This window comes from Colletotrichum siamense (assembly GCF_013390195.1).
Source record: "Colletotrichum siamense strain Cg363 chromosome Unknown KSG_Cg363_contig05, whole genome shotgun sequence".
NCBI classification, from domain to species: domain Eukaryota; kingdom Fungi; phylum Ascomycota; class Sordariomycetes; order Glomerellales; family Glomerellaceae; genus Colletotrichum; species Colletotrichum siamense.
In genome coordinates, this window is record NW_023501018.1 from 3,991,296 (window position 1) to 4,010,488 (window position 19,193).

At 49.8% G+C, this 19,193-nt stretch overlaps 3 protein-coding genes across 3 annotated transcripts; 2 read left to right on the forward strand and 1 right to left on the reverse strand.

The window, feature by feature from the left end:
• Positions 1 to 1,984: 1,984 nt before the first annotated feature.
• ustM-1 (Methyltransferase ustM) lies at positions 1,985 to 2,922 on the reverse strand (the record flags this gene model as incomplete). The annotated part of the gene is made up of 2 exons (XM_036640495.1): positions 1,985 to 2,619; positions 2,682 to 2,922. The coding sequence occupies 2 exons, from the start codon at positions 2,920 to 2,922 to the stop codon at positions 1,985 to 1,987; spliced, it is 876 nt and encodes a 291-aa protein (XP_036494696.1).
• A 7,777-nt stretch (positions 2,923 to 10,699) lies between these two features.
• On the forward strand, positions 10,700 to 16,237 carry Ank3-3 (Ankyrin-3; the record flags this gene model as incomplete). Its single annotated transcript, XM_036640496.1, has 1 exon — positions 10,700 to 16,237. The coding sequence occupies one exon, from the start codon at positions 10,700 to 10,702 to the stop codon at positions 16,235 to 16,237; it is 5,538 nt and encodes a 1,845-aa protein (XP_036494325.1).
• A 405-nt stretch (positions 16,238 to 16,642) lies between these two features.
• On the forward strand, positions 16,643 to 17,185 carry CGCS363_v008648 (uncharacterized protein; the record flags this gene model as incomplete). The annotated part of the gene is made up of 1 exon (XM_036640497.1): positions 16,643 to 17,185. One exon carries the CDS (start codon positions 16,643 to 16,645, stop codon positions 17,183 to 17,185), a length of 543 nt encoding a protein of 180 aa, XP_036494340.1.
• Positions 17,186 to 19,193: the final 2,008 nt, after the last annotated feature.

The window sequence follows — 19,193 nt, forward strand, 5'->3', positions numbered from 1 at the left end:
CGCCTGATCCAAAAGTCCCCCAAAAATGCCAATGCAGCATTGACCACAGCATTGACCATGAGAAAAAACTGTCAAATACGCCTCATAAAACTTTTCAGGTGCGCATTACGGTTGCAGGTCCACCAGTTGGCTAATGTTTACGCTATAATATCCACTTGGCACTACTTTTACTAATGTTGACGTCCCAGTTGGTTTTTGTGCCCCAATTTCCCCTTTCAAAATTTTCGGCCCTTTTTCCCCGCGTGGTTCCCGTCCCACCGTCATGCGCGTTGCGGTCCCGACCGCCGGTCCTGGGTTGGGCCAAACTTGCGCACTGCCGGCGGTGCGGGAGATTTTCTGGTTTCCCATCATATTCTGCTGTTCATCCTGCGCCGGCCGTCTTCTAGAACCTCGCAGCCTTTCTTTTGCAGATAAACTTTGGAGCGAACGCTTGGGGTGCAGAAGTCTGGCGGGGAACGGTGATCGGCCGACGCAACGTTCCATGTTCGGCGTTGCATGTTGTTCTTATTATGCAATGTAGATACACGTGTCTGTAGAAAATCGCATGGTTTCTCGTAAAAGTGTTGCTGCCTTGTGAACCCCTATCCTGCTTGCCCCGGATCTCAGACGATCCCCGCAATCTGGCAGTAAGATGCGTGGCTGGGAGGGTATTTCCCCGTGATCGTTGACACTTGGGTCGTGCTCTGTCCCTTCCCTCTATTTTCCCTGCATTGATAGATGGGGAAATTCTTCGCTATTACGAGAAACTTTGGAAGCACGGGGAAAGCGGTGCAGCTGACCCAGCTCGGACAGGCTCGTCATTGCTCTCATCTTATGTAAAATTGCCATGTATGCGTGTTGAGCTGCAGATACCCTTCTTTTTTTTTTCGATTCCCATCCCCATTGTCTTTTGATTTTTGAGAAGCTCTGTGAAACGCAGAGACCTAAGACCACCCAGATTGTTTTCGAATCAGACCTTTAGAAACCCATTCCGGGTGAGACATATTAGGAGTTGGTCACATGTAGGTACTCATGAGAAACACGGAGTTGCCCTCTCGTCCTGGGGGAAACCGTGGTCTCGGCTTTACATGAGGCTTTTCTTGTCTTTCATGTAAACCGAGCTAAACTTATTCAATTAGGAAGGTTGCATGGAAAGAAGCAGAGCCGAGACCATTTGACATCGGTCACAAGCGTTAGCCCTTCGCTTTCAGCGCCTTGAATGTCACAGTTCTTTGGACCGAGGCTCGTTCGGAGTTGCAGGCCACGCGTCAATCCTTTGGGACTCTCAAGAATAAGATGACTTCGATTATATAAGCTATAATAACAAGCAATCTGTTCTCACTCAATTCTTCCTTGCTCCGGATACTTCCACGCGACGTTTCATGCATCGAAGAGTATCTTTATAGCGGTAATTCGCGTGTTGATGAAACACGTGCTAATACTGCCATGCCAGTAGTTGTTAATACTTACCTAAGATATGAGTGAATATCGAGGGATAGAGGGACAAGAAGGTACAAAGGAAGTCTAGATAACTCAGCCCAAAATAGAGGGGTATAGCGGCATTATCAAGCTGAGAAGCTAACACTTAAGATATCTTACTCGCGTTTAAACTTGCTCCCACTGGCTGGGTCTCCTATTTTCATAGCAAGTGGGGCTTCTCGATCACAACACTCTACATTGCGGATAGCAGTAGCTCAGGTGTATACAGCAGGCAATTATTGTCTATTTTGGAGGTGGCTGGAATTTCATCATTATTTAACGTAACCCATTTCGGTCCTCGGCGATTGATTGATGCACTACATAATAAAACCCTTGTGGTCCTCTAAACTCAGGGCAGTCTATGGCGCACGAAACGAAACTCACATTTTCCAGTAGAGGTTCCCGATAAGAGCACATGAAATGCCACTCTTCTCTATTCTAGACTTGTTGCCATCCAATTCTTGCCCTAAACATTTGCAAGACCTCTTAGCCTCATGACAGGCTATTACACGCTCACTGACGCCGATTAGACGAAACCAGCAACCCAAACATCCATAGACCTAACACCTTTCAGACCCCCTTGTACACCCTTCAAACTCGCCTCGCACGCATCCCGCGATGCAAGAACCACAGCTCGCTCCCTCTCATCGCTCACATGCTCCTCCACCTCCCTTTCGAAATCGGAACTAAGGCAAGCACCGACTTCCCACTGCCCGTCCAACAGGCCCTCGCCACATTGCACCAGGGCCTGAGTCTCCAACTGCCACCCGGCAGCCAGAGCCAGCTCGGTCAGCCTCTTGGGCCCCAGCACCGTGCGCACGTTGGACTCGCTTTCTTTTTTGCGACACTCCAACGCCGCCTGGGTGAGGGCAGCTAACACATGAGGCTGGGCAGAGGGGTCCGTCGCAACTAACGACCATTCCGCCAGGAGTAGACGCTTGCTGTGCTGCTTGAGAGCCCGAAAGGTGGAGATAATGACTGATGGGGAGGCGAAGTACCACAGGCAGTGGGCGAGCACTGTTGCGTCAAAGGTCTTGCTTTCACTGGTGGAAGAGAGGGAGGAGAGGTAGTCCAAGGGCACTTGCTGGACCCAGGTAATCCGGCTACCTAGAGGGCCTTGAGAGATGTGACCCTGTGCTTGGCCCAGAGTGTATGGAGCGCCTGTAGGACACATAAGTCAGCTGAAACATGAGGCAGAAGACCATTGTAAAGGAAGGACTGACCATAATCCAGCTCAGCCGGATCGACCGCAACCACGGCCCCTTCCTCGCCCACGGCAGAGGCAATAACAGTCGTGCAGTCACCCTGGCCGCATCCTAGTTCCAGAACCCTGGAGCCAGCAGGAATGTTCCAGTGCTGCAGGATTGCCAAGCGGTGAACGGTTTGGGAAAGCTGGATGTTGAAGTGTTTGGCATCGTGTAAGGAGACACGAGCGATGGAGACGGCGTCGAGTTGGGTGGACATATTGGACGCGATGGGGGTTCGATCACGAAACGGCTGGGTTGAGAAAAACTTGGGAAAGGTATGGATGCTGACCATCTTATAACGACGGGCTTTGGGGGTCGCCTTGTTGGTGCTTACACGTAAGAACATCCACTCTGTGCCGCAGCGCGACATAGATAAGCGCTGCCCTGCTACCCCGCCTTTGAACAATAATGCCATCTTACCGCAGTCACTGAGTACCGTCTCCTTATCGACCCGAACCCAAAGTTTGGCAAAATATCAATCTGCTTGAAGATTATATGACATGCCGGACTTCGACTTCTGTTATATCGCCTTTGGCTACGAGATCCTTCACACGCGCATAGGTGTTGGGTGACGGTTGCCAGGAGATTGCACAAGCATTGGCACCGGCGGGAGGGACGGGAAATCGCGTGATTGTCGAGTTTATCTATTCTATCAGCCATTGGAAGGGATGGAGAGGCAGTTAATCAAGCACCAAATGCGCACCTAGACAGTAATATGGACCTGAACCTCATGACCCCACACGGCATTTTTGAGCATCCCTCACACACGCAATTCTGTCCGGTCAGGCGTGGTAATGAATCTCGAGAGGTGGAAACATCTTCGCCGCCCTGTCCGATCCCAGCCTTGCGTCGCCATAGGGGATGCCCTCGAGTTCAAAGTCAGACAAGGGGTAGGCTTGGTAATCTGACAGTGTAAAAGGAAGAAGGGCGAAATCCGCAGCTGATAGAAGAGGTACTACGAAGGAGAGGTAGAATATGAGCTTAGGCAGTTGCGGGGGCTTGAAGAGCGATGCCGTTGTTACGCTATTCTTCATCGACATCTCTAACAACGTGATCGGCTTCCCGAGTAACTTCCATCGGCTGAAGCCCGGCGGGGCCTGGACAAAATTTGAACCTACGTTACCTGTTTCCGAAACAACAGAGCCTGATGAGTTTCTTTTCCATCGATTTCAGAGTCGAACTTGATCTGATGTGTGCACGCAGCACTCAAATGGGGCACCCACACCGCTCTCCAACTCTCCGCCGAGGAAGTGCTCCAGCTGGCAGATCTGCTCGGTTTCGACGCAGACCATGCGTCAAGGAAGGACATCGACAGTCTGTATGCTGATCAGCCAGACACGTTACTGAAGTTCACTTACGGTAAGTGTCTGTCCTTCAAACATGAAGTTTCCTTGTGAAACTTGTGGCTTTTTGCTGATGGGATGAGAAGTCACGCAGTTCTGGACGGCTAAGAAGAGGATGTGAAAATGTAGACCTGTGAACACGTGGAGGCGATCGTTGAGGACCGCTTTTGCGATTGTCATGTTTGATATATTTGACCGTCGCCGGGGCCGAGGTGTTTCGGTGGTATCTATCTAAACCTTTGTCCCGCATCCTGCTTGATCCCTCCATATTTCCGTTGCGTTATATACATTAATATTACATATAAAATAGGGTGTGTGTGCCTCATTTCATGGGCGTGATGATGAGTACAATCCATTCAACCTTCTCCTCGACGTTTTTCAATGGGGTCCAATAGGTGGTGAGCTTCTCCATCTTTCCAGCCTCGCCGACGAGACTTGCAAACCCAGACCTGCTGACGGGCCTCCCGGGCTTCTTCGAAGTTCCATCGGAGTCGTCCTTCGAGGACCTACCCCCACCGAGACCAATGAGACTGCCCTTGCGGGCGAGGTACCCGCCTCCCAGCATAACGTCCAACGTGGCGGCCTTGCCGTCCCGGATCACGCGCTCGCGCACCGTGTTCTTGAAACTCTTTGTGACGGACGGCGAGTCAGCCAGCTCGGACAGCACTGTGAAAATGTCCCGGTGCGTGATGCTGTCAGCAACAGGCCCCAGACCGAGGACATCGAGTGCCGCGGCAGAGCAGTAAGCGACGCTCAATTGAGGCGCTTTCCGCTTGCTCGGATCAGCTGGCAATGACGACGAGCGTGGCGGGAATACAGATGGACCCTCTGTGTTTTGAAGAACAACGAAGCGGCTGTACGCCTCGTAAACGGTTTCGACCTGAGAGCCAAGAGAGAGGCGTTCTTCTGAGCCAACGGTAAGGAGTTGCTCAAGTCCGAGCCCCACTCCCTGCGACGGTGACGCGTTTTCCTGGTTGTTGTTGCCGCCGTTGTTGTGCGTGGCATGCTTCCGGAATGGTTGAAAGAGGCTTTTCTTGGGCCCTTTGTTATGGAGACTATCCCTGTTGCGGAGGCTTGTCCGACGTTCCGTCTTGCGGTCACGGCTGCTAGTTCGGCTCATCCTCCGGCTGCTTCGAGATTCCCGACCCGAGTTGTCGTCTTTCGGTGTTTCGTCCAGGGCCGGACCAAAGTTGAGGACCCGAACGAGGTCCTTGTAGCCGGTGACATGGTCTGAAACGTCAACCTGTCCTCCGAGGTAGTAGCGGACCTTTCCGGAGGAATCTGTGAGTGGGCAGGTGAAGAGCAAGTTCCAGAAAGGGGTTCCGTCGCGGCGATAGTTGAGAATTAGTTCTAGTGATTCCTCCTCTTGCACCACAGCCTCGCGGATTCTTTTGATGGTGTCCTGGTCGGTAAGGCCACCTTGGAGGAATCTGCAGTTCCGTGGAAGAGCCTCAATCTTGGAAAAGCCGGTGAGCGAAACAAAAGCGTCCGATGCGGCGACGATGGGATTCTCGGGATTCAATGCATCGGTGAGACAGAAAGACTCGACAAGGCCGGGATACCTGGGACCACGGGTGCCCGACAACGAAGCTGAAGTGCAGAGAGCCAGCTGATGCTTGACATAGGCAGGGAAAATGGAGCGCGCAACTCTCTGTTCTACACAGCGCTTGGATTCTCCAAAGAGTGAGTCGAGGCCGGGCAACACGCATCCAGTCAGTTGCTTCATGTCTGCGTTGAGTGACTTGCTGACGGTGGATGGCAGGTTGGCGGGCGTCGGCATTGAGGAAGCCTGCTTTCCAAACTGCGCCAAGCAACGGGAGTACTCCTGGACTCGGAGGAGGAACTCGATATCGGAACCACTTCCGCGGCTCGAGGCGAAGTGGAAAAATCGTTGTGACGTCTGCGCATTGCCGAGAATCATCTGGAAAACTTCGCGGCCCAAGAAGTCAGGGATTGGCAGCGTCTCGGTTGGCTCCGCTTCCATCACGGGCGGTCCGAAGCTTCGGCGCAAACTCGTGGAGATACTGTCGAGGCTTGTCCACGTACCGGGGCCGAATGTTGGCGATCTCGGGGAGCCATCGGGGTTGTAGTCGGTGTAACGGCGGAAAGCATCTTCGTTTGTATGTAATGTCAAGCCGGAGTTGCTTCTCAAACGGAGGGACATCTTGCTCGGTCGGACACTGCGGGGGGTCGCGGGCGGCGAGAAAGTCATGGTAGGGACCGGTAAACACGAAGAAGGCGGCGGGGTAATCTTCATGTTCGGGTCCATCAGGCCCTTTGGGCTGTGGTTGTAATCATTGTCGTACGGTGGCGTCACCGGCGATCTCCTGGACATAGAAGACATGTTGTTGCTGTAATTTGATAGTAATGAGCGTCTGCAAATGAGTGTGTAGTGATTGTAATAGCCGTCTGGCAGGCTGGACCGAAAGAAGGAAAAGAAAAGAAGAAAAGAAGAAGAGATTAAAGAAGATTGGTTTCCAAGTAGATCAAAATCAGACGTTGGACAAAGGCTACCGTTGCATCATACCTTGAGTAAAGAAACAGAGTGACGGACGCCGATACCACATGCCACCACGGAGCAAGAGGGGTTGTTCCTCTGGAGATGGAAAAGACGGCGGTCCCAGATGCTTATAGAAGAGGCAGCAGTGGGCAGATCCTGACTCGCACAGGCAGACTTCTCTTTGGTGTTGTGGCAGGCTTGTCAAACGCCATGGCAAGTAGGATGTCTTAGGGCGACGCCACGAACTTGCGGGGGAAAGTCGGGCACGCTGTACCCCGTAGCTCGCCCAGGAACAAACGGACACGACAGACGGCGTCCGCTCAGCGGCCCTGGGTATTTCCCACAGTGAACGTTGATCTCGGGAGATGCATGAACGCTCGCAGTATGCCGGTATAAGGCGCGAGAAGCGTCGATCAATGGCATGTCGGCAGGGCAGGTGCAGGTAGGAACGGGGACGCATTGCCTGCCTTGTCGATTTCAAGGGCCAGGCTAAGCATCGGTCTGTCGTTCCAGGCTCCGGCACCAGGGGTGTTGCTATTGCCAGCTGCGCGTGGTAAAAAAAAGCAATAGCCCGTGCGTCATGGTTGGTTCGTCGAGCTGATGGTGGCGGCGTCGAGAAGTCGGTATCCCGGGCCTCTTTTTGGGACGAGTGCTTTGTGTTGGCGCTAAGATAAACAGAGGGATTGGCAACCATGCCATCTGAAGTCTGGCGGGGATGACGGAGAGCAGCGAGGACGACCGAGACGAGCAGGGTTGACCAGGGAATTTTGGGCCACATGGTAGGCGATCTCCCGCCATTGCGTGACGATGGAGTAGCACGGGGCCCTATTTCGAGCGTGGTCGACACACCCAGACCGCCTGGTTGGGACGCCTGTCCCTGTCGTGGGCTTGATATGAAGGGGTTCGACGCCGTTGCGACGCTTTGGCCGGTGGCGGCGATGGCGGCGGTGGAATGTCGCATGCTGCAGCCGGTGGGCACATTGGCACAAGAGCTTGAGTGGGTGCGGATTTGGCGACGCGCAGAAAGCGGCGGTCAACAGGCGACGAGGCGGGCATGCTGAGAACAAGGCAGGCCATGCAGGCGGTGTTGGGATTGTCCCTGACAGTATCCGTCCCGAGGACCATACGGACACGCGAACGGGGGGCAATGATTTGGCCAGGCGGATGGGAATAGGGCGGGATCCCGTGCCGGCGTTTCATCATAATGAATGTTTCGGCTGCCATCGACATGTCGCAGATGCAATGGGACATGTCGCTTCTTGGAGACGAACGGCTGGAACCCATCACGGAATAGTCTGGTTGTTGGGGGCGGCGTCATTCTCGGCCGGGAGACAACGGTACCCGCGAGACGGCTCCATTTGGTTGCGAGGTGACTCCGAGATGGCCTTCGTAGTTCGTGGTGGTGCGGGTAATTGGTGGTGGTGTGGCCCGGTGACCGTCGCGGCTAGAACAGAACGGTGGTCGCTTCGAACGAGGAGCTCCAGGATGGGGGAACGGCAGACGGAGACGAAGACGTAGACGACGCGCCAAAAAAGAATAGAAGAGCTAGAGACGGCTATGCGTTTGGCTTTTGGGCCCCGGGTGTATCAGGTCTTGGTCCTCCCGGCTGACTGCCTCGCTCATTTGGGGGCCGTCTTCAGGTGTGAAGCGATCGACAAACAGTCCGGCCTGCTCTGATGGAAGTCTGGCGAGAGGTCCATGCTGGCGATGTTGACGAAGACGGCGATTTTAGGAAAGAATGGAAGATGAGGATCATTCGTCTGGTCCGGGCGGGAGATACGATCAGACGGTGCTTGCAGGGATCGCAGCTGCAGGAAGACGGGAAGCCAGGTTCGGACGAAAGAGGCGGCGGTCTGTGTAACCGCGCTAGATGTCGTTTTTTCGGTGCCTCTTTCCACTGTGCAGTCGAATTGGCTGGCCATCGGAGTGATTGTTGGTGTGGTGGTGGAGGTAGTAGTGGTGTTGGACTTGGTGGTGAGGAGGGGAGAAAATTGGGGAAAGCGAGGCACAGTCCAGAAACCTCGCCACACATGGCAAGCCACACTGTCCTCGTAGGGCGGAGGGCTGAGCCTTCCTGCCAACGCCTCAAACAGTCTTTCTTTCTCATCCGTCAAGCCTCACCGGTAGACACCACGTCCACACCTCTGCGCAACGCCCGCCGTTAAGCCGTTGATGCCTTGTCTGTTTCCGTCGAGACACCTAATGGCACTTTCAGGAATGCACGAAAAGCAATTCTGTCACAAAGTTTAATCCTTTGGATGGGCAATGGCTGAACATCAGTCACTACAGACAGGGCTTGAAAGCGCCCATCATCCACCGCCTGGCACCGGTGAGATTGTGGGGAACCCCTGCGTTAATCAGTGGATATTGTGCGAGACTGCGTGTTCCTGAGTCCTGACTAGTAGTCCCATCCTTGGGGGAGAGATCTAAGGCTGGGCATCTTGAATGCAAGACATGGCTATGGCTGGATGTTGCATGAGCCACGCTTTAGATGGAGAACGGAGAACGCAGACCGATTTATTCGATCACTTATCGTAGAAATATGCACTTTCCATCATCATGGACTCATACTAGTCACTAAATACACATTGGAGCGTCATTCAAGGTCCACTCGCTGGTTCGTTGGTGACCATTTCCCATTCGAGAAACCTGCAAACCACGAACGACCAGTTTCGACTCAGTTCTGCTCCCGGACATGAGCTCAGATCACAGAGTGCTCATCAGCCCCGGGACCTAACAAAAGCTCTCCGTCATTGAGGACCGGGAACAGGCCATCGGTGTGCCGCCATGCCATCAGCCCGGGCCTCACGAAAGCACGTTCTCCTCAACGCACCTCACGAGACCATTCATAACAGTGTCATTGACCTTCAGTCACAACTACCGGACTTGACAGCTTCAGTTATTTAAGCTGCCGCTAGCCACACACAGGCTTGATCCGGTCTGGAGATCCATATTTCTTATTACGAAATCAAACAAACATACGGTGGGTGGTAGAAATTGGCCGAACCAATTTTAATGGGGGAATCATGTAAGATTTCTCTTTGCAAAGCAAAGCACTTGTGTCTGGACAGTATCTTCAATTGATCTCAAGAACAAACCTCTGCTGAGAGATTCTCCGCCTAGCGCCGATGGCTACATTGACGATCCGGACATTCTCTTATCGGCAACCTGTGCCGTCTGCAAAATGATGAAGAATGATGTAGTAGTGCAGAAACGCTCGTCCCTTCTGCATCTTCAAAGATTCTGCATAACATGGTCGATGAGGTCTGAACACTTGAACAAGTGCTTGCAGCTTGTAAAACAATTTTTCTTCCCCAAAATTATACTCTAATCTCGTCGTCGTCGTCGTTGTTATTATTACATTTGTTGTTGTCGTCACTTGTATCCCCGTCGTTATTATCGTTCTAGTTATCCTCGTCCTTATCATCGCTACCACTACCATCGTTTTCGATAGAAGTGTTCAAGTGCCCAGGAGCCGCGCAGTCACCGGAAAATTAAGCGGTCTCGAAATAATTAACCAATAATTTTCCTACAAACCATTGATGGGAAAGGAAAGTATACAAAATATAGGGCCCTTTGCTGCGAACATCTTGATGAGATGAATTGACAACTGACTTTGTCTTTGAAGGCTGAGACCCTATCCCATATCCTCAATGCAAAACTCCATACAGTTTGATAAACTTTTAGTCTATTTTAGAAGTATTGCCAAATACTCAAGACACCTGCAAGCTTCACCTCACATTCACCCAAATTCCAAAATGCAGGTCCAATCTGAGGAGGTCCAAGCTTCCGTGATGCCATGTCGCCTTACATAATCTATGAGCTGTGAGACCGACCGCTAAAGTCAGGAGGAGCCGTGCTGTATCCTGCCTATGATTGCGGCCCCTATTGTCGCCAGTCGCCGCCTGAAAAGCGCGACTGCCCTCCGGGACGGAACCTAAACATCCCGACCCTTGATCGACGACGAGACGTCCTCCTTCCTTCCACGTCCTCACCCGCCCAAGCCATCGCCTACCCCGCGGTCTCAATTGGCCTCAATCTCCCACCTCCCAGGCCTCCGGATGATATCGAATGCCCTTCGCAATCACAGAGTCCGAGCCAGACTACCCACCTAGGCTCGCCGACGGGTGTCCGTCGTCGCCGCCGCCAGCATGGACGCTAGCCCCGAGAGAGACTGGGCCAAGGCTCTGGAGGAGGTCCACGCGAAGACCTTCTCGGCGTACCTCTCGCTTCGCCAAAATGCCGTGAACGACGACTCGCAGCCGCTTCGAGATGTCGTCACTACTCTCAGGCTGCTTGTCGGTGCCACGCAGAGCCTAGCATTGCTTATTGAGGAGCTCCGCATGCGAGAGCTGGGCTTCCTGTTCGACGGACCGAAACCTGGTCGCAACCTGCTCGACACCTTGGATGGCACTTTGACCGACTTGAATCTGGCTAGTCAAGGGGAAAATATTGACGAAAAAATCCTCGTCAAGCTTCGCGCTGTTTTAAGCGGCCTCAGAACAGCGGCAGCCACCGATCACCACCTTGACTTCGAGCTCTGCTTATCCACCATTGGCTCCTCATCCGTCGCAGAACAACGACCTCAAATTGCGCTGCCTACATTGAATGACCCTCACCATCATGACAGCTCCTACAACGATGCTCTGGCATGTGTCGAGCAGATCTGTGGCCCCGATGTTCAGCTAGCCAAGCCAGGTGAATACTATGTGTACAAGGCGAAGCTGGCGGAGAGAGATGTGGAACGGCCATCCTATGGCACGTACGCGCTGAAACTGCCAGACCTTGCTGAGAAGCACTGGGGAAGTATTCGCCGAGACGGGATCACAACGCCCGAAACGGCACAGTATGCCTTCCAATCCGATTTCAAGCACCTTTTCTCTCCAAAACTGAAGTCAGGGAACTTTGAGAACTGGGTTCTCGAATACGCGCGCCAACAGTGGCCCGAACGATTTGATCCCACGTCCCCGAACTTCTCGACGAAACCTCTTGTGCGTTTGATGTCACAAGTTTCCGACCCTTCGCTTCGTCCTATTCACGTTGCAGCTGCGTTGGGCATGGCCGAAGTTTGCCGGTGGCTGATATCTGCCGACCCGGAGTCTGTCCGAATGAGGAGCCCCTGGGGAACACCATTCTACTGCGCTTTACTTGGTCCCAATGCTTTCCTCGGACGCGTGGCAGATCCAGTGGAGCTCTTAGCAGACATGCGCACTCCGGTCAATCAAAATGGGACCCTTGTCGTTCTCCAGAATGCCGGTGGCGCATTGAAAGGGACTGATTCTTCCATCATTGGGCCAAGTCAAGATGAGTCTGTGTCTCTGGCTACCTTGGCATTTCTTGTGTGCAACTTTCTTCAGTCACCAGAGAAATTTCTCAACATTATGGACCACAATCCCGACGTCTCTTTTTTGGACGACCGTTTCCTGACATTGTTTCGCTCAAGTCGCTCAGAGAGATCAACATTGAAAAATTGGCCAATCCGATTCCCCCCGATCTATCATAATTTCCTCGGTAGTGTTCTACCGGTAATTTTGGACAGAGCCGTCATCAACTATGACAGCTACAACGATATGTCAATGCTAGCCACGGGTGTATATGAAATGATTGGGTTTTTCGATCTTGAACCGGAATATCTCCAGCGAGCCTCCCCACTTCTGGACGTGACCCCCAAGGCTTACACTACGCTCGTTCGGGAGGCAGTCCAGGATCGTGAGGTGGACGTTGTTCGAAGGCTCACCGAAGATCCGCGCTGGGACCCAAACGCCTTCCTACACAAGGAGATACCGTCTTTACAACCGACCGGTGATTCTCCCGAAGTTCCGGATAAGGGAACGTCCATTTTACATTGGGCGGTGGAATCCGATGACTTGGCTTTGACCCATCTCATACTGAAATCTGGATCGGACGTCCATGTTCGGAACTCAAGGAATCAAACACCATTGTTGCTGTCTGAATCTCCCGATGTCTTCAACCTTCTTCTAAGTCATGGAGCACAAACGACTGATATTGACGAGGACGGGAGAAACATCTGGCACGTCGCGGCGGCGAACTCCGACATTGATCTGATCAATTGCCTTCTCGAGAACGACGAGAATCAGCATCAGAATCTAAGGGCAAGGATGCGTGGGGGACAGACTCCAATTGCTCAAGGCATCATCTACCCATTCAAGCAGATGATTAAAGGTCCCAAGTCGTCACCAAAACCACCATTCGGGGCCTTGCATCTCCTCAAGTGGTGTAAGAAAGACCCGGCTTATCTTCGCAGCCCGAAGCCTCTGCTATTTCTAGCAGCCGAATGGGGCTCTGAACCTTTGGCGTCAAGCCTGCTCGAGTTTGGTGCGGACCCCAATGCTGTTGATGACCACGGCCGGTCTGTGCTACATTATTTGAACGCATCTGCAACGCCAGAGCTTGTACGGACGCTCAAGAAAGGTTGCAAAGCGCCGGCTCTAGACAATCGTGGACTGTCACCAGCGGAAACGATATTTGCCGCTTTCAATCTCGAAAAGGGTGGGCGTCTCTCGAAAAAAGCCCGGAACCACCCAGCGTACTCTGAGCCGCTCAAAGCTTCAGCGTACGAATGTCTCCTCACGCGAGATGTTCTAGTCTCGCGTAATGCATCTGGGGCTGGCCTCTGGGAACGCTTCGTGACGACGGTGATCGCCGAGTGGAGCCCTCGCTGGCCAGAGGGGGTGGATGCTGGACCGTCTATCCGGACGGCACTCAATGCTCTAGTCAAGATGTGGGCACTAGCCGACTACGAAACCTCCACGCAAAGTTCGGCCCTGTTTCCCATCCTCTACACTTGGATTGAAGGCTTACCAACTCATTCGGAGGTTCCGCCATGGATGGGGGATGTCTTTGGCTGTATCTTGAAGGCGTCAGGTTTCAAAGATTCTCTGAAGGCTTCCCCCGAAGCCATCACGTTGCTCAAGGCTTGCATACAGCAAGGCAGAGGCGACCTTGTACCTAAGCTTCTAAAGGCGGGTATCTCTGTCCATGAAAGGGTAGATGGTACTTCGGCGCTTGAAGTGGCGTGCCAGGGTGAAGAAACATCTCGCTGCAATCTTGAGATGTTCGAGAATATACTATCTCACGCGGAAGTAGAACGGCTCAATGAGGTCGAAGAGGGAGGGACCAGCTTGTTAGAATGGCTGTTGGAGGACTTGGTATCATCACGAGATAAGAAGCTATCCTGCCTATTGGATTATGGATGCGACCCAAATGCCGGTGTTGGAGTCCGTGGCACCCCTATTGTTCTGAACTACATCTCGGGCAACCAGATCGATGGTGCCAGGACGCTTCTCAGACACGGTGCAGACCCTTCAGCTACCGATACATCCGGTAGAGACTCGGCACTTACAGCGGTATCAGTTGGGTCCCTCCGTCTTGTCGTATGCCTGAAGAACTTTTATTATGCGGATATCTATTGGGCTAGAACGTGTACTTCCCAATTCGAGGTAAAGTCTGTTGCCGGGTCTAAGCGTACCATCATCTCAAACACTTTCAACGCCCTACACATTGCCTCGATCGGCGGCCACGAGGCTATTGTGGACTTTTACATCAAGGAACTCAGACTCTCAACCAATGTAGCCACGCTGCATGAGCGATGGACGCCCCTCCACTGTGCCGCCCTCGGCGGCTGGACATCCTGCATGCGAGTACTCATCGAACACGGTGCGGACCCTACCAGAGAAGATTACCAAGGCCGGACACCGCTCATGATCGCCGTTGAGGCCGGCGATACCGAGGCCGTGCGCTTGTTGCTGAAGCCTTGCTCGGCGAAGATGGCGATCGAGAAACCTTTCTTGCGTGCTCTTGAAATTGGTTACGGGGTGTTGCTTGTGCTATTCGCCCCTTACTTGACGACGCTTCTTCCTCGTCTCACACAAACACCAGACGAACATCAGGCGCCCCGGGGCCACCTAGCTGGGGCCATTCTTGAAGCGCTGATCACAGAGGGAGACAAGACAGCATGGAAGACCTGCGAAAGAGTCTTGGAGTATCTTGATCCTGCAGCCTTGAACGACATCAGGTTGTCCTGTGGAGAATGCTCCCCTGTCGTGTTCGCACTCAGGTCGGGCTGCTACAGGACCTGTATTCGCCTTCTACAACATGGCATGAGACCAGAAGTCATCACTAAGCAGTGTCCTCGTCACCTCCACGCACCGCCCTCATCTGCGCATGAGAGCTTTCACCCATGCACAGTCTTACACCTGGCTGTACATCGCCTGTCTGAGAAGAGATCTCCCAAGCGGCACATACACGAAGTTGTCCAATTTCTCCTTCTTCACACCGACTGGTATCAACACCCGATAAGTCCGATACACTATGCCGCCACTTGCAGGAATGGGGCTGCAAATGCGGCATTGCTGGCTATTCTGGCGCACCTGAAGATGTACTCTTTCAGATACAAAGACATGGTGCCGGACGGCCAGTTTCGGATCACTGACCGAGCGAACCCGGACCGCGCCTGGGCGCACAATGAGCACAAGGTTCTCTCCCATTTTTTCAATCAACGTATTTCCTCCGATGCGTTCTCGCCGCAATTCCAAAAGGGCGACTCCCCGCTTCTGCTGGCAATTAGGGCGAAATCATCGTCATCCATGCAAATCATCCAGATACTGGTGACACACGGCGCCGATCTGTCCGATGGAAACGCTACAACCCCACTCCACGAGGCGGCCAGGAACAACTTTGTCGGGGCTGTCGAATATCTTTTACAGGTTGGGGCCAACTGCAGCCTTCGCGACGTAGATGGCTTTACTCCTTTGATGGTCGCCGTTGCTGAAGGAAATCTTGATACAGCGAAGGTACTCGTCAGTCACGGTGCCAGCATACACGTGCGGGATGCACATGGCAAGGGGTTACTGGGTATTTGTGCAAAGTCCAAGAATCCGGCCGTCTTGCAATGGCTGCTAGGTGTTGGGCTAGATCCGTATGAACCGGATCAGCAGAGTATCACGCCGCTCCACCGCGCACTCTGCAATGTTCATCTTTCCAGCTTCGTTTTGAATTTCGGTTTTGACCTTTCAAACATCGTTCGAGGGGGCGGCAAGAACTCTCTGATTGAGCTACTCAACCAGACAAGAGCGCCAGAGAGCCTCGCCAAGATACTGAAACGACTTCCAACGGAGGAGAGGCTGACTTTGGTCAATCTTTCTCCGGGAGACCCCTTTACTCCTCTCTGCCGCGCGGTTGTGGAGAACGACTTGTCTCGTGCCCGCGTGCTCCTGGAATACGGCGCAAAACTTGATGAAGAAGGAGCGTCTGAGGGATCTGCGTTGATGGTGGCGTGCTCATTCGGAAGGATGGACTTCGTAAAGATGCTCGTGCATCTCGGCGCCAGCATTTCGTACACGGCTCCCCTTGTCGAGAGGCAACCTGTCTTTAGGAATGCCTTGGTCTTGGCAGAGCCATTCCCTGAGATTGTGAGGTGGCTTCTTGTGGACAGACATATATCGCAGCGCAGGCTTGGTGGTGTTGACCCCGAGGTGATGGATGTAGATCGAGAAGTGAAGCCTTGGGCTGGAGTTTGCGTCGCAGGGTACGATGTTTCGGGAACAGGGATACTTACTGCCCGTACGGCGAGGGAGTCGAGCTTGGATTATGTCAAAAGGCTTGAGGAGATGCGGAGAGGGGTGAGGGGTACGGTCTTAAGGGCTGTCGAGCTGGGAGAACAAAAATGAGAGGGCCTGGTTTATTTCTTAGAAGTTTATCATCGGTTGAGGTTTTGTACGAGGCCCGGAACGGTCTGCGTCAAGGGAGAAACTTATGAGAAAGACGGGACTTGAAATTTGAAAAGATGATGATTGGTAATGTGATCATGAATATCCCTCAGAATACCCCCTATTGAGCGGTATTTTGTTCTCGGAATATTTGGCCGTGAAAGATCCCGTGAAGCTTTGATTGGCAATGCAGAGCGACAATCTCGTTGGTATAGGTCTCCGACATGGTCTTCATTAGCAATCACTCCACTGGATATCCCGTATAAAATGGCATGTCACCACTGTCACTCAGAGGCGTCAGTCCTTCTTATCAAGCAGCATCAATTCCTCTCTAGAAAACCCCTCTCAACAGCACCCAGAACAACAATGGCCCCCATCAGCCTTTACAACGCCTCCATCCCCCAATTCAAAACCGGCCTCACCGTCCTCTCCCGCATCCTCGCCAAAGCAGCCCTCCACTTCCCCTCCTCCCCGGACGAGATTCTCAAGGCCACGCTCATCGAGGGCATGCTCCCCCTCCCAGGCCACGTCCTCCTCGTCTCCAACATCGCCAAGAAGTCGCTGACGCGCATGGCTGGGATCACGGTCGACGTGTGGCCCGACGACGAGGACACGGTGGACAAGCTGATTGCGCGGTGCGAGCGCACGATTGCGCTGCTGGACACGGTGGCGCCGGAGGATGTTGACGGGCACGAGGGGGATGTGGTGGAGTTCCGGTTGGGAGGGTATGAGTTGAGGATGACGGCGGAGGAGTATTTGATGAAATATGCGGTGCCGTTTTTTGGGTTCCATTTGGGGCTGGTGTATGCGATGTTAAGGATGAAGGGGGTGGAGTTGGGGTTTGCGGATTTTTTGATGCCGGGTGTTGGGCCGTTTTTGGTCGAGGGAGATGCCGACAACGGCATTTGAGAAGTATGTTGATATGAACACATATTCCTTCAGTTTGCGCTCAGATTACGGCCAGACCCATTATGCAGTTGGCCAAACATAGGCCCCCTACCTCCGCCTACAGCAGAGAGCTAAAAGTTTCTCGGTACTTGTGCATGACTTCCTCCCAGTGTTCCTCATTGTTGCACCGGTATCAAAGAAACCGTTCAAATCACAATATTCGTCTTGCGCTAGCTACTAACGCTGCTGCAAGTGCAATGTTACGACCTATAAACAAGGATAATAGTTAGTCGACCTACCTTAAGCGTTAGGTAGCTAGGATAGGATATTTATACTATAATATTATAGGAATAATAGGGATTTACTTAGAAATAGAAGAACTATAGTATAAGTTATATAATAATAAGATAAGACTAAGTAGATAGTATAGATTATTAAGTACTTAGTAAGGACTATTAAGTATTTATTAGTAATTACTAAGCGTTTATTAGTATTAAGTTAGGAATTAATAGTTAGATAAAAGAACTATTTAAAACTTATATATAGTATAACTTTAAGCTTAATTTATAGTTAGACTTCTATAGTTCTTTAATAATTAACTTAATATTTATCCTTAAAATACTTTTAGTTTACTTTTACTATAAATTACTTATTAAGCTTAAGATTAATTACTTTAAAGCTCTAAAAATTTAATCTATTATAGCTTATAACTTTTAACTTTAATTATAACTTAATATATTATTAGAATATATTAATCTTTAGCTTCTATTAGTAAACCTTACTATTAGATAGCTAATTATAACACTTTAATTACTTCTATTTAATAAGTTAACTATTAATATTTATTAAATAGTATAAATAAGATATCTTCTTATACTTCTATTAAATCTCCTACTTTAGGATCCTTATTTTCTTTATATAACTAGCTTTAAAGTTTAACATAAGAACTTATTAATATTAAGGATTATAATATATTAGACTTTAAGTATAACTCTAATAGAGAAAGTTTTTTTACTAAAAAAGGATATAAATAACTTTAATATATTATTTAGAAATAAGAAGTTAAAACTAAAGAAATATAGATTTTTATTAATAAGAGTAAATAAGCTATAAATAGTTTAAATAAATAACTTTAGAATACTAGAGAAACTTATAAGAAACTAAAAAAAGGTATTTATAGAGATACTAACTTTAAAAAGATTTAAGAACTCTAAAGAGAACTTAATACTTTTTAAGCTACTACTAATATTATTACTATCTCTATTAGAAAATATTAAAAACTTAAACTTAGTATTTTTATTATTTATAATAATACCTCTAAATAACTTAAACTATACTTAATTTAGATTAAAACTTATTATAACTTCTATTATAGTAATTTTACTAATTAGATAGAGAAAGTTATTTATATAGCTACTTACCTTTATAGATAAGCTTTTAAGTAGTTTAAACTTATTTAAGAAGAATTCTTTAAGTATAAAACCTTAAATAAATACTTTATAGAAATATATAATATCTATAGTAGCTTTTAAAAATTTAAGGATACTTTATAATTCTTTTTCTAAGACCTAAATAAGAAATACTAAACTAAATATAACCTTACTTAGTTATAATAAACTAAGTTAGCTAAAGAGTATACTACTACTTTTAGATAACTTAGTATTTAATTAGACCTTATTAAAGAAACTAAGATCTTTATATTCTATTAAGGATTTAAAAATAATATTAAAGATAAAATAGTTAAACTAAATAAACCTAAAGATTTCCTTTAATATATTAGTATAGCTATTAAGATTAATAATTAACTTTTTAAATAAAAAAAAGAAAAAGGTAAAAGATAATAAGGAGCTAACTTTAAATATAAGTATTAATAGTAACCTTAATATAAATTTAATAACTAATAAAATAATAATAAACTATATAATAACTAGAATAACACCTAATAAAATACTACTTATAGATAATATAGTAAACTTATAGACCTTAGTATAATAACTAAACTTAATAATAAGAAACCTTAAAACTTTAA